This window comes from Hylaeus volcanicus, chromosome 7, assembly GCF_026283585.1.
Source record: "Hylaeus volcanicus isolate JK05 chromosome 7, UHH_iyHylVolc1.0_haploid, whole genome shotgun sequence".
Taxonomy (NCBI): domain Eukaryota; kingdom Metazoa; phylum Arthropoda; class Insecta; order Hymenoptera; family Colletidae; genus Hylaeus; species Hylaeus volcanicus.
In genome coordinates, this window is record NC_071982.1 from 21,984,332 (window position 1) to 21,999,658 (window position 15,327).

The 15,327-nt window shown below is 37.1% G+C and overlaps 1 protein-coding gene across 2 annotated transcripts; it reads right to left on the reverse strand.

Annotated features, from left to right (window-relative positions):
- Nucleotides 1–133: 133 nt before the first annotated feature.
- LOC128879506 (probable ubiquitin carboxyl-terminal hydrolase FAF-X) lies at nucleotides 134–15,176 on the reverse strand. 2 transcript variants are annotated; one of them, XM_054128704.1, is made up of 31 exons: nucleotides 14,772–14,934; nucleotides 13,906–13,985; nucleotides 13,550–13,762; nucleotides 13,178–13,442; nucleotides 12,854–13,079; nucleotides 12,633–12,767; nucleotides 12,404–12,560; nucleotides 12,002–12,328; nucleotides 11,637–11,894; nucleotides 11,457–11,555; nucleotides 11,113–11,390; nucleotides 10,816–11,017; nucleotides 10,372–10,701; nucleotides 9,954–10,288; nucleotides 9,608–9,848; nucleotides 9,402–9,539; nucleotides 8,964–9,233; nucleotides 7,124–8,883; nucleotides 6,834–7,007; nucleotides 6,625–6,766; nucleotides 6,238–6,542; nucleotides 5,901–6,151; nucleotides 5,614–5,789; nucleotides 5,333–5,529; nucleotides 5,128–5,255; nucleotides 4,899–5,065; nucleotides 4,557–4,822; nucleotides 4,249–4,484; nucleotides 3,974–4,176; nucleotides 3,599–3,864; nucleotides 134–3,503 (listed from the first exon to the last, which is right to left on the reverse strand). In XM_054128704.1, exons 3-31 carry the CDS (start codon nucleotides 13,613–13,615, stop codon nucleotides 3,356–3,358), a joined length of 7,746 nt encoding a protein of 2,581 aa, XP_053984679.1. In that variant the 5' UTR covers nucleotides 13,616–13,762; nucleotides 13,906–13,985; nucleotides 14,772–14,934; the 3' UTR covers nucleotides 134–3,355. The 2 variants fall into 2 exon arrangements, with proteins under 2 accessions (XP_053984679.1, XP_053984678.1); XM_054128703.1 differs by lacking the exons at nucleotides 13,906–13,985; nucleotides 14,772–14,934 and adding an exon at nucleotides 15,088–15,176.
- Between the last annotated feature and the right edge of the window lie 151 nt (nucleotides 15,177–15,327).

Consider the following 15,327-nt stretch of genomic DNA (forward strand, 5'->3'; position numbering starts at 1 on the left):
GATGCATCTCTATAATACATACAAGTATCGTTAAAGAATCATCGTTCTAAACAGGAATATAGTAAAACAAAGAGAAAGAGAAAAATAAAAACATTTCGAGAAATGCGCTACGCTACTAAATAAACGAAGTTAATTAATCTCCTTCCGTTTATTTAATTTTACTGACTAGAGCGTCGATCGAGTGAATACATAAAATTACGTTGTACAACTAAAACTAAAACGGACATCGACGGGGAACTTTGTTGTTATTTTTCGTTTCGTTCACGTTTTTAAGAAAATTTTTCCCGTTTAAATTCGAATTACTAGTTCTTTTCCGTTCGATTTCGTCCTCGCTTATAAGCATACAACTGTACAGCGTTGGGTATACTGTTATTCTTCTTTTCAATGCTTCATATACATTTGCCTTTGATTTTTTTATTCCTGGCGTCTCTCGACAAATGTGTTTGCATCGATCGTCGTCGCTCGTTATCGAGATTTATAAATATTCCTTTTTATTCTTGTTATTGTTCTCTCCCAATGACGCTCCACGCAAAAAAAAAAAATGGTCGCAGTCGTTTCTCTGGTCATTACGGAAATCGGAAATGATTACCGCATTAAAGATGGCCGCCAATCTTGATCGACTCTCGTTGATCTGTCGTTTTCGCACAGAAATTTGTGATAATGAGAATGCACGCGCTCGATAAAATTCACGATAGTTTGGACAGTCAGTTGATTGTTTAATTAGAACCATGTACTCGGCTGTCACATCGTCTCGTGTAATTCTCACTTCTTACCTCTCTATCGCTCGTTTAGAAAGAAAAAAGAAAACTAATAAAAAGTAAAGAAACAAACGATACCATTGCGTTGGTTGTACATGCACTATAACACAACAAACTTTCGAGGTTCGACGCGCATCAATCTTGACATTTGATTCTTCAAAGAAATCAAGTTATTATGTATGTATACAATATGTATATATCATACAAGACGTGTGTTACGCTTACTTAGCGATACAATTAAATATTAAATAATTATAGACTACATTCTCTCGTTAACAAAAAGAAAGAATTGAACTTAGCATACAGTCTGTGTACAAAAAACCAGGATTTACAATAGCGTACTAACCTCAATGTATAATAGGAATATAATAATTTTTATCACATATAAAAAGCAGTTGTATATGTACATATCTGAGTAAGATTAGGTACCATTATCGTTATTATTATTATTTAACCGATAGAAGCTATTATATAATTTGGTACACTGTTTAACGTGGATATTTGATAAATACGAACAATAATCAATATGTCGTTATTTCCTGGTGTCTTGACATTGTCGTTGGTTTTCTCATCGCACGAATTCCTATGTATACACACGGTTCGCTTTATCCTCATTACACGTGACTTTATTTCTCTTTTTTCCCAGTTTTCTTTTTTAGTATTATTTATATATATAATATCTATATAACACATGTTATTCAATAAGTCAGAGCTATGGCCAGTTCATAAGTTTAAGAAACTGTCCGATCGCAGTCACGCTCGTGTCCTTTTTTTTTTGGCTTTTCTTTTCTTTTTCTCTTTTATTAGTCTGTTTTCTAAATTCGTTTTCTCACCGACTGAAAATTCAGAATTGCTTTACAATACTGCGAAAAGACCACAGCTCTTTTCTCAACGATGGGATCGTACCATAGAACGATACAAATTAGCGTTTTACATTTGCTCCATACCCTTTTTGTTACTACCGTCACGCTTTCTTCAATTCCTATTGTTTGTAAAAATTTGGACTTCGAACAAGGCTCGTCTTTCTCGCGGTACCGCGACCCCTTATGCTAAAACCGGACACTTCCTTTTCGCGATATCTCAATATCCATCGTTACGGCATTAACCCTCTATTGCATAAATTTTATTTTAAATTAATAAATAAAAATTATATCTTGTTTTTTTTTTCCTATATCCATAAATACATCAATACTCAAAACTAAACGATAAGTAAGTAAACCTGCAGTTATTTGACACTCACAAAGAAAAAACATGCATAAATCCTGTAAAGTGTTCTCGGTGAACTTTTTAGGGATTGCATTCGGACACATTATGCAATACAGGGTTAAGTTAAAGTTATCCCGTCGTAGCTCGAGTTTTCATTTACATAATTCATTAAACAATCGATTCTGCACCGCGTATTTTTGACGTATCTCTTGCGTAGTTCCGACAATTCTATTATTTAGCTTTTCATAAGTAGTCAACGTAACAGACAAAAATAGAAGCAATCGAATTCGAAGCAACAACTCGATCCTTAAACATCTATCTAAGAATACAAATGGAGTCGCACAATATCGAAGGCACAACTCTTTCAAATTGAATGAACTGAAAGAAAGCACACTAGGAGGCATCATTGGTGTATGTCTAAATTCTTAAGCAGCGTAAATTCACTGCACAGAGAAATGACTTTCCTTCTTTGATGCTCGAGATTAAGTACAAGGAAAATTCTTCTTCCATGTGTGTATGTGTGTATGTCTGTATTTGTGTATGTATGTGTGTATTTATTTTTAAATCGTCTTTTAAAAGACTAAAATAGTGAAATATCAATAGTTGCGTAGTTTTTCTTTTTTCTGTAGCTCTGCTCTTTCCAATTAAATCGTAAACTACTGTACTTTTAGCGTTATCTTTCGGTCGTTAGAAAGTTCCATTTTAACGTTCTTTTTTATTAGTAACAAATTTACATAGGCATACGGAAACTTACGTTCTTTTATACCTTTGTTTTCTATTCGGCAGAGACGGGATTCCATAACACTATTCGCTATACATTTATACAATCTTATCGTATTCCTACACTTGAATTCGTATGCATTAATCGAGGCAAGTCATGATTCCATATCTAAATTGTTTCTTTTTTTTCTGTTTTTATCTTTCGCTTTCGTCAACCTCTTTCAGAGATTTCTTCCTACCAAAACGTCCTTTTTTTTTTTTTTAAATTTTAAAGCCAAAACGATCATGGATGCACGAAACGAAGAATACATGGTACGTTAGGTGTAAGAAAAAATCACGAGAATTAATTGCCTCCACCAATACGTAGAAATTCTGTTCTTAATCGTAATCGCCCTGCTGTTCTATCATCCAATCTTCTTCTTTTCTCAATAGTGCAAATGGCTATACCACATAGTATCGTTATGAATTGTAACTGCCCACAGTAAAAACTGACGGATTGCAAATGCAAAGTTCGTGAATACCAGTTGCAAAAAAAGAACAGTTTTGCGAGTTTATATCTGTACAGGTGCCTCTACCGTTGGGCACCAAGCTGCTGGCGCAGTAATATCTAAGTATTTTGAAATGGTTTCACCGAGACAGCAACTTGGTAGAACGTCAGTGTTTAGCGTTCATTATGGATCCCGGCTGGTATTTTGTGACGACTCACAGTTCTGTGGGCTATGTAACTGGTGAGCTAAAAGAGAAGTGTGAACTGGAGATGGTGCGGGCTGTGGTTGTTGTTCCTCCAGCATTTGCTGTATTACAGTCACATCAGGATAGCTATAAATAAAAACGAATAAAATTAGTAAACGATAAATCCAATAAATAAAAACCGAATCAAATGAAAACGATGTATAACAAGTACGGATCCATACCCTAAGGACATCCATCCTAGATTACGACCTGATCGTAATATTACTCTATTCTGTGGTTGATATTTCTCTGCTTCTTCCGCGCAATCTTCACTTGCGTCTTCCACTTCTGGTTCCACATCGGGGCATAGTTCGCATGCTCTCTCCAACGTCTTTCTTGCACTGTTGCTACGCTCCAATACATAGCCATTTGTAGAGTCATTCGACTGCGCCGGCGGAGACCAATTACTGTATGCATGAGTGTACGGAGCCGTAGAAGCATATGGTCTCTGAAAATCCAATTAATATCCATCGTTAATATAAATTAATAGTCGTCGTAAACAAATAAATGTATAGACCAAATTTAATAGCTTTTCTTCATCGTTGTTGACCACTTACTTTTTCGAGTTCTTCGTGGAGCCAGTCAATAGCATGTATCCACTTCCTCTTCAATTCGGGACTGTGGTGTAAAAGTTGGTGTGCAGGTCTGCATTTACTGAAAAGCTGCACCATGCATTTGATGCACTGATAGGCTCTCTTCTGATAATGATGTTTGCTTCTTTGTATTATTTCGAATAAACCTTCCCTTTCGTCTGGCACACCTGAAAATATTTACATTTCATCTTTAGATACTAGTTCGATATGGTAATGAAACATGTATTTAAAATGTGTACCTTTGAGTGCGTTGTGAACACGATGCGTCTGCCATGAATCCTCCATGAGAAGCATGGCGAGTAATAATTCTGTGTGATGTTTCAGTTCATGTGTGAAAGCAAATCCAATCTGCCACAACAATTCACTGAGCACTGTCCGTGATAAGTGTGGATTTTCCCAACAACAATATTGTAGTAACTTCACTGTATCTTCAGTGACGTTAACATCGGCGTCTTCGATCAGTTTCTTCATATAACTGTCAACAAATATATATTTTATTTCATTGTTCACTGGTTCATTTACAATTTGCTCTCCGAGTGACTCTTACTTGTTTTTGACGAATAAAATATCTGCTGCCTGCGGTTGAATAGGCATTAGATATTCATTCTGGCACGCAGGGTCGCCATATGGATTTGGTAGAGGCGCTACTCCTGATTGTGCATGACTCGAGTGTGCTTTCGATGATACATCGCAGCAACGTATCAACATACTGACTACTTGGTGCAATTTTGTTAATTCAGGATACTGATACTTTATTGTAGGTCCTGGTCCTTCGTCGATTGCGACTAACATAAACGTAACCGGAACATTCAACTACAATAAAAATAATAAAAGATACAGTTTACAAAATAGACTTTAGTTCTCGTACTACGAATAACAGGTTACGCACCTTAAGCAACTGAGCCTTTTCAGCAAGACCAAGTGAAGCATATGTGTAGAACAGAGAAAAGTAGTGTGGTAGGTGACGTCCATGATCTGAGATTTCACGATGAAGTAAAGAAAGAACTGCGTGCAATAAGTGATCGCTGAGCGTCGCCGTTGGGTCCAAAAGTATGGCTGAAAGTATCGAAAGTTTTGTCAAAAACTGTTTCATTCGGACATACTACGAAGAAACTTACTTGGTGCGTTTAAACTAGGTGGCACGCATGGCCCATCCTGAAGGGAAACGTGTGCAAGAAATACCAAAATTTTGAGAAAAGCTGTTCGAACTTCTGTACTCGGACAGCTCAAAAGGTACTCGCAAAATCTAAAGACAATGAATTATTTTTGTTAAATATCGACAGTCCTTAGAATCATGCATACATACTCAAGAAAACATCGTACCTATGTGGATGATTAAATAGCACGTTATGAGCAAACCAGGACCGCACAGATTTACTACTGCGCAAATGGTGACAGACAATATCGTACCAATCCGTTGCATTACCGCGTAAAGTCTTTTTAGTATGAAAACCTGTATGAAACAGGAATCTCGACGCTAATTGGACAGACAACATAGCAAGTTCTTCTTGCTCGGAACTCTACAATAACAATGGTAAAAAATGAACATAAATTGTTCGTACGTGTGAAGTTGAAAAAAGCTAACATTTCCTGAATAAACTTACAAGTTTCTCGTTCATATTTTGTCTATTGATGTTAAGAGGATTGCAAGATACGAGTTTTTTAATAAATTGAAAATACTCTGCGCTAAACTGGTTCCGATTATGCATGAACTTTATGTTCTGTTTTCTGACACTATATTCAATAGCGGGAGGCATCTTCATAACTCCTAATTTCGTATCTAAAAGTCAAAATATCTTTATAGTATACAAATTTAATTTGGATTAATACCGCAAGCGAATTATCGTTCCAATTTCGCGCTAGTTTAATACATAATATAAATGATACTCACACAATGATAGTTCGTTAACACTTTTCATTAAAGAATTTTCCTCCACGTCCAATCTGGTATAAAACAACATATAGGCGTTCCACCATCGTTTCTGTTTTCTATAACTCATCCGTTTAAGCATATGATCAAACACCTCTCCCAAGTAATCGCCGCCATAGCATTGAGATTTCATTTCTTCCTCTTCCTCCATTTTGCATTCCGTAACATCGCCATCGTCGAATTTATACCATTTGGCAATACCATCGCTTTGTCTAACAAACGAAACGTAATATTAAAGCTTAATATTTATATATATATTTTAGTATGATACAACATTATAATATTAACATTATTCTACCTGTGTAAAATATAAGAATAGTAATGGCCTCCGCTAGCCTGACCACTATGTACCACAATACCAGTCAATTGATATTTAGTACAAGTTCCTTTCATCGACTCTTCGTAATCACAGTCTATAACTTCTCCCTCCACTTTAGCAAGTCCAGAAACAGTGTAGGGTTCCATATCCAAATCTCTTGGGAATTCAAAGTAATCGTTAAATTTTATAGCGCAAACTCTCTCAAAATCGTATTCGAATCTTTTTAATTGGATAGCTAAAACAGGTGGCAACTTCTTGACGCATAATCGTTTCACAGTTACGACCTGTAAGAAATATAACAATTAATTATTTAATTAAGCAAAATTGTTCATTTAATCATCAAGATAATTTTGTGAACAGTACTACCTTCTTGTTACACTTATCGCAATGATAAGCATCTGCTCCCTCTAGCAATTCTCCTTTTACATACTGTTCAAGAGAGTCCAATAAATTGCTATGATTCCTGATATCCACGCTTATCAAACTGAACGGCTCCTCCTTGGAATATCTGAAGATAATGTAATGCGGTATTACAGTTTACCGAAAAAAGCAAAACGTAAGAATTAAGAAGGTACCTATGAGGGCAACCTTTGCAGATTTTCTGATCGCTGTATGAACCACCAAGAATCCTACTCATTATCTGTTCATGTCCTAAAGCTTTCAATGCCTCATCTAAGCTTTCCACTAGGCTCATGAAAAATTCTACGGCATCCTGTTGTTCCCTAAGATTTACAGGTTCACCCTGAAGTCTGAAAACACAAAATATCTCAAATACCAATATAACAAAACTTTTATTGTATAAATTTGATTGTATGCAATATGGATTCCAACCACAACACAAACCAGATTCGACTATTTCACTTACTTAAAGTGTTTCCAAAGGCCTCGGGGTATATAATATTGTAATTTGCTATAAGCCAGATGACCAAAGATTGCTTGAACCTGCTTTAAAATTCCGATATTATATTCCTTTCTGGATTCGTCGGCACCACACTTCTCTTCGTTTGTATCGTTATCGTTTGCTTCAATCGTTTGCTCTCCTTCGATTCTTTCTTCGCCCGAGAAATCTTCGTTCAAGTCTGTCGCTGCACCCTCCGCGGCCAAAAGCCCGATCCTTATACTCTCGACCATGTACAATTGTTGTAATACTGAGTTCATGTAGCAAGTGGCGCCTGCGTTCTTCAGACCTACAAAGCCCTTTAACGGCCTAAGTCCAACCGGTGGCAGATAGTCCCACTCCACTAGCGGTTCATCTCTTTCCGAATAGAACATGTCGGTGAGCATTATGACTAGAAGTTTCATATTAGGTACACAGCCTATACAAAGACCTACGAGTAAATCGAACGCAGCACTGGTCGACTGAGGCGTTGTGCACACTGGACTCGCTTGCGTGGCACTCAACTCCCCAGTACTACGAAGTTGCAACATGAGACGCGATGCAGGGAATACGAAATCCTCGACCAATTCTTTGATTAAATTTGCGCCGTGTTTTTCGTCTGAACCTAGTTCGTATTTCTTGTTCGGCGGTAAGAACGCCAGTAATTCTTTAGTGAGACCAAGGTGACCTTCAAGAACAGCTTCGTCGATTTGACTCTCACCAGTTTCTTTGACGTTATCTCGGACCTTCTTCAGCCACGCTATCTCGATATTCAGTAACGTTTCGGCCGTCAAGAGAGGGCATCCCGACATGTGAGCGAAATTTAGTAACCTGCACAATAGCTGAAAGTACTCGTGGCTCTGTTTCGCGTGTTCCATGACGGTGGTGTTTAAAACGGAGAAAAGCAACGTTATCGCGAATAATAACGGCTGATGACCACTACTGTACCACGTCGATATAAGAAAAAATTGTTCTGCTGCAGCCATTCTGACCACCCTCGATGTACTCAGTAACACAAGATCAATCAGAAACGTGTGCCACATTTTGTCTCTTGGTAAAGACTCTAGCGCTGTTGGATTCAGTACCAAGGCAATCGTCAGAACTTCTAATGCCTCTTTGCATACCAGAACGTCATTATTGTCCGGATTATTGAACGCTTCCTTTTCGTTCGTTTCGTGCAGCGTATGAAGCATCTCGACGGATGCGTTTATATTGTTCAGATTACCCGTGGATGCTGCCCATGCTAGCCTAATTATGGCACGAATGGTTGCTACGTCCGGTAGCTCCCAGGATAGGGCTTGCATAAAAAGCTGCCGACATTTGTCAGATTCCGTTCCCCCACACAACATCCGACGCGCTAAGTGTTGGGCTAACTTTGCTGCTACGCTTCTCAACATGTACTCGGTGCTCTGATTAGGGACACTTTGCAATGCCTGTTTCAGAACCGCCACAGGACTTCGATTGTTATGAGCATGATTATCATGATTCTCTGAAATTCCAGCTTGCTGCACTTCGTCCATTACGCAGGCCATCACGTTACCCACTACCGTTAGCAAAAGTTTGCACAATTTCAACACTGTTAAATAGGCTGCTCGTTTCGTGGTTTCATCGGCATTTGGTAAAAACTTGTTTTTAGTTAACATTTCGAGGATAACGCCAGCCTCACCGCTCTTAATGAAATTGCACTGAAACTCGAATGCTCTTTCAGACATCGGGTCCAGAGCTGGCATTAACAAACTATATAAAACCTGAAACATAGAGATCAGTTACAAGAGCTCGTTTTCAAGAGCATGACAATTGATAGTTAAGAGATGGTAAAAATTCTAACCTCTAAATTGTATAAAACTTGGCTAGGACTTGCAGTAAAAAATAAAGAATCTACTGTGGTATTTTGTTCATTACAAAGAGCATTATCTAAAGTGTCGTCGTCCTTACAGTGACCGAATAACCACTGCAATCGTGATACAGTGAGTGTATCTGGTGGCACCAATTGTAACAGATTTCGTGCACCATCGCGTAATTGCGCGTGTTGAAGTGTACATCCAAGATCTGACAATTGAAAGAAAAACGTAGCGTATTGCGATCTTTGCGATATGACCTATAAAAACATAAAGTTACAGGTTCAAAAATGTTGTAAACCCTTCAAGTTCGTATAAAGATGATGAAGCAAATATTTAAATAAAACATTCGAAAATTAATTCAAAATGTATAATGACCAGTAAAATTAAAACATTATTTCTTCGCGTATAAAAAGAAATTAACATACCACACCAGGTAAGCTATTTTCTGCCTCTACGTTTGGACCATCATATGGATGATGTGGAGAACTGGTAGAGCTATCCGAACTGCTATCTGGCGAACTTGGCATGTTACTGTTTACTTGACTCAGTTTTACAGACAATAGCTGGACGAGAAGTTATTTATTTGAATATTATTATACCTTAAAAGTGACAATATATTATTAATACAAACCATTTTATCTCTTAACGGAGCTTGGGAAAGAAGCTTCCTGTCGTCCGCGGGCTCCAAGGTTTCTCCATTAAGAAATAAATCAAGTTTAACATTCGATCCGTTTGCTTTAATTCGGCGTAGTATCTGTCGTCTCAACGATCCCAAAGTATCATTACTGTGTGTAAATACATCTATGTCATCTACATTACGACCAGGATTTGCGAAACGAATGGTAAGAGACAGATGCTTCCCACGAGCTGCTCTGTAATCAAACACGATACGTCGTTTTCGTTATACTATAAGTTAGGTAAGGAACATTCGAATTATTTTGCAATTAACATACGCTTAAAATGGTGATTATATATACCTATGTAATGGCAATATTCTTCGTTCTACTGGAAATGTTGAATCGCACTCGTTTATATATTCTTGTAACACCTTCATGACACGGCACATTTTCATGGCTTCCACTTTAATTTTATTCGACATTTGTTCCTCGCGTTCCTCTTTTCCTTCAAGGTACACTTTACTTAAGATAGATACAGTGTCGTAATGTGCTTTCAATCTATCCATGCATTCCCCTATGTATGTTACATGAAAAGCTAGAACCGAAGAGTGAAGTCGTGGTCCTAAATTAGTATTTACTTCCTTTAATAGTTCTATAGCTCGATTTGCAATTTCCTCGGGGCTATTCGTTACCACCTGAATAAATAAATACACGAGCGAGATAATAAATGATATTATTATACTCAAAATGATTTAATTAATATTATGATTTTACTCACTCGCCACAAATAATCTGTGCCAATGAGGTCAACGTCGTCCATGAAGAACGTTCTTCTTTTTAGTTTCAATTTCCCCTCTTTAGAATTAACGGCTTTGAAAAATCTCTCGTAACATTTAATACCGCTTTCCGTAAGTAATGTTGGATCCAGTTGCAGTATATTTTTTTGGAAAAAATCTTTATTTATTGCTGGATCAAGATCCGGTTCGTCTCCCATTAATTTTGAGAACCACTTAAAGCAAGCTTCACGATCGGACACAAACACACCCTGTTCTGCTAAACACTGCCAAATTTGTTCAGCTTGATCCTCGCATAACCATAGTTGACCATCCTGATGGAAAATATACATAAATCGATTATAAAAATTCGCAGGTCAGCACTCTGTTACTACCAATGCCGAGTACTTTTATATAAATAATAGGCAAATAGATAAATCGTGACATACTTTTAATAAAAAACGAAGAAAATTAAGCCTTTCTTGCACTTGCATAATGTGGTTGTAGCGACTATCGGGCATGTAAGTATTCGCATCAATGTCCGGATTTTCTTTGACCAATTGTCGCGTTTTGTTCATATAGTTTGTTAAACTGTTAGTTACAAGAATTACTATCGAGTGTTCTGCTTGAAGTCGTTCTATAACATCTTGCCTAAGTAATACAAAAACAAGAAGTAAAATACAATATAGAAGAAAGCAAGTATCTTCGGTCCTGAAACGGAATTATCCAACTTGAAATGTACATACCTAAAATGTAAATGGTGACCCCGAGGACCATGACCTACTATGTTAGGATTTGGTTCGTACAAGCAACATATTTCTCGAATTTGTTTTAAGGCGGGTAGAGCCCACTTATCGCCACTCTTCAATTCTTCCACACATTTGTCTAGCCAAATTGTCTTTTGAGCATCTCTTTCTTGCGAACAAGAATAATCAAGAATTTTTACATGAGCATTTAGTGCTTGATCCATAATCTCTGTAGGCACCTCATCGGAATGAGCCAAGTTCCAAAAGAGAGTTAAAACCTAATTTTAAATTTTACGATTAAATTTAAATAAAACTATAAATTATATTATACAAAATTACAAAACCTTATGTGCCATCACACCATCCTTATCATCTTCCGCTAATCTTCTGATTAATTCTAATAACTTTTCTCTTTGTTTCTTATTAGCAGTCTTCCAACTCATCTGGAATGAGGAAAATCTTAATTAAGTTATAATAATTATGTCAATAAAAATAACTATATATTCAAAAGAAATATAAAATACCTGAAAACATTCAAAAAGATGATCAAGTTGTTCAGGGCTAAAATCCCAAGCGAGTTTGGCTAGTAAATCATGAACATTTTTCACAATTGCTTCATGTTTTCCAGCTTGTGCCGCCCAAACAGCGTCTAAATCTTCTAAAGTCAGTGCGCGTTCCTTTATAATAAAGCGTAAAATTTTTTCCAACTTCTCAACGTACTGAGGCTGATGCAACGAATCTCTCAAGACAATTTCTAATACTCCGTTTTCTTTTATCCATTTCTAGATAAACAGAATGACATGAAAAATATTTACACGGTTAAATAATGTAGAGCAAACAAATATAATCTTCTATTTAAGTCTAATTTAATTTCCCAAGTTTAACTTACAGCCATACGTTCCGCGGTAAGCCATTCTTCTTCTTCTTCGGTAATCGCATTCCGGTTATAATAAAAACTAACGGTGGTAATTACTTTATTTACTTCATTCAAAGCATTCATTTTCCCATTGAACGAAGAAATTTGCAAAAGTCTCAATATCATTTTCAGTCTCAGAATTTCCAAATTTTTAATCATCTCGTTTTGTTGTGGTACTCGCGACACTAAGCGTTTCGCGCTTTTGATTATGGCTGATATCGCATCGTTTTTTGATTCATTTTTTGCCTCCTTCTTTAATTCTTCATCAGTCAAATTATTCAAAATTACAGGCACCATTTCCTGTACATGAACAAATGTGTTACAAAACAATATATTCAATGTATTAACAATTGAAGCAAAACATAAGATGCTTACCACAATAGGCATGAGATATTTAACTATTGTGTGTACAGTAAGTAGTTCGGAACACAAACCGAAAGGTCTGATTAAAGCATAAATAACTGGTACTGTTAAATTTCGGCCGCTCTGAAATCTAGAGAGCAGAATTTCAAATCCATTAAGACTTCCAAACCTGTAAAACGAGAAACATTAAGATCTGAATACAAATCGCAAAATCATAAGGAGAACATCACGATTCGTTTACCTATTTATGAGGTCGACAAGCCAACCACGAGGGCTTCTTGAATCGGATGGTGGACGTGCATAAAGTTCTTCATCGGGAATATCACTGCTAGGGGGAACAGATTCCGAAGGTCTTGGAGCATTAAATGTGTGAAATCTGAAAAAGAACATTAGAAATTGACACTCAAATGAAACCTTTCGGCTTGCATATGAAAATATTTATATAACATAAATATAACTCACTTATTAAGAGGATTAAAAACCATCGCCAGTAAATCAAGAAGAGGAAACCAGTCCTCGTCCAGTTTCAGGACACATAGTTCCACTAACCGTTCACAGTTTGCATTAATACAGTTTTGAATATTCAGTTTCCAACTACTTACTGCATCGTCAGTCAATATTTTGGTAAAAGAAATTGTGAGTCCCTCTCGAAAAAAGCGCTGACATGCTTCACTTTGTACATCAATTCCTACAGAGAGTTATGTACAAAATTAACATTGTTTACTCAAAGACATCCATGAAAATTACTCATTATATATATATATATATATACATATATGTAACAACCTTTTTTACAAAGATCAATACTGGCTTGCAGCAGGCACTCTAACTCTTGTTCTGGCAGAACTGGTACAACCCAGCGTGGACTAGATATTTTTTCATGAAGAATGTTGAGTTTTGCTATGGGAAAATCAGGCTCTCCCTGGAGTTGATTACTATCCTCTATCGAAGTTAAGGTATCATTGGTGCATTCAGTTTGTACCACATTCTCTGTGAGTTGAAGTCCTGACATTGTGTCAGCCAATTGTTGCGGACCCGGTGGGCTATGCATCTATTATATGATCCATGTTAATTATAAATATAAATTTAATTTGTGTAAAAATGATTACAAATATTAAATGTATGAACTAATATAAAAACTATATTACTCCTATGTACCTGTGTACTTTGTTGGCTGTCAGGAGGGTCTATGCCTACTCCTTGGCCTCTTGTGGCAATCGTCATTTTGCGTGCTCCTTGCTATATTCCAATTATCTCAATACCTCTTGGTCCAATAATCGCACCACCAATAAGAATCATTCAACTCATTCACTGACATTAAATATAATTATACCCTAAAGGCCTTGTTTGAATAAACTATACCTACATTATCTGAAACAGAATAACAAAATTTCATATAACATTAAGTTTTCTCGACATTACTCGACGATGCTTTAAGAATGTTTTATATAAAATGCTTCTAATTTTCCATTATTTCCTTAAATTTTATTTTAGTTTATGAAATTACTACATACATATATAGGAAATCAATTTTTGTCTGCTTTCCCAGGAAACACAGTTAAACTTCAGAAAACGAATTTGAAACCTGGAAGTACTATGCAAAAGTGTTAGAAATACAGCACACATTCTATGTGCAAAAAGGACATGTGTAGAACATCGAATGACAACTAAATTTGATATGCACTGTTATCTCTGTATGTCTGTGTAAACTTTTTGACAAAAGAAACAGTATTAAAACGAGATGCTATACAGTTTCTTTTTTTACATCATTCGTGTTCGTTTAGTAGAAACGTCAAAAATTCAGTACATAGTAGTTACGGGTCAACGAGGTCTAAGAAAAAATACAGATAACGAGGGACGTGTCGCACGTTCGGTGAATCGCATGACAGCATGATCTTGCTAAGGTTTCAACCGACGAATTTCGCATCGTTTGTGTTCGGGCCAATCGAGAAACGATTCTTTCGTGAAACTATAATGGTGTCACTCGACCGTACGAGGAACTAACACCGATAATCGCGTTCAAAGAGAATTCTATCCTATTCTTTTTGGGGAGAATTTCGCGAAGCACGAAAGGTACGATGTCATGTCGCGAATTATTCCTCCGTTTCGCTCCCTCTCATTCCCGGCTCTCCTTCTTTCGCCTAGCTCTTTTTATTTCACGGGTGTACCGTCGAACACGTACCGAGAGCTGTCAACCGTCAAAAATTTGAGCCAGAAAGCAAACCGAACCGGCTAACTCTCTGTCGATGAAACACCATCATCAAGCAAAAGATATCGCGAGAGATCGTCCCGAAATTGCGCGAAAATAACGTCTACGGCGTGCTCACAAAGGGACCAACGACGGACCGCCGACGGAAACGTAATCACGTATTATACATACGCGCACGATTCTTTCTCTCGCGTTAGATTTCTTTCGTTAACAAGATTTTGCTAAAACAATCCCAGTCAACCGGTATCTATGTAATTTCAACGATCCACGGTGTTCTGGGAGCAACTATTTTCGCCCCGTTCACTCAACCGGGCCACCTCCGGACAAAATGGCGACCATCCTAACGATTAGCACTGCCGTATTAAGAAAAACCTTTTAAATCTTCTGCTCCCGTTTAAATACCGATCGGATAACGTTTCCCAGTGTCACAGACCGTTCTTCTTATCACTAATTCACCTGTGAAACTTCTCAACAAGGAAAAACGCACCTTTACATAGTAAACGATGGTAGAAATATTTGTTGCACTTTTTGACGTGACGTTATGGAACTTGATGGAACTCACTGGCGAATCTGTAAACACGGTTGTGTTACGGCGCTACGATCGTCCCTCGACCCTCGAGTTAAAACGACCGCCGTACCCACTACTATCTTCACGATGCTTCTCTTTCCTCGATTATTCAATTGTGATCATACTTACTTCTTAAACTTCTTATCGTTTCCTTAAAAC

What these genes read in the sequence shown, in the direction of transcription:
- LOC128879506 (XM_054128703.1), bottom strand. Translation starts at nt 13,615, where the DNA reads ATGACGATTGCCACAAGAGGCCAAGGAGTAGGCATAGACCCTCCTGAC. An exon ending in TTACCGCGGAACGTATGGCT is followed by an intron (nt 11,895 to 12,001) that starts GTAAGTTAAACT and finishes CTGTTTATCTAG; the next exon opens with AAATGGATAAAAGAAAACGG. An exon ending in GGTCACCATTTACATTTTAG is followed by an intron (nt 11,018 to 11,112) that starts GTATGTACATTT and finishes TGTATTACTTAG; the next exon opens with GCAAGATGTTATAGAACGAC.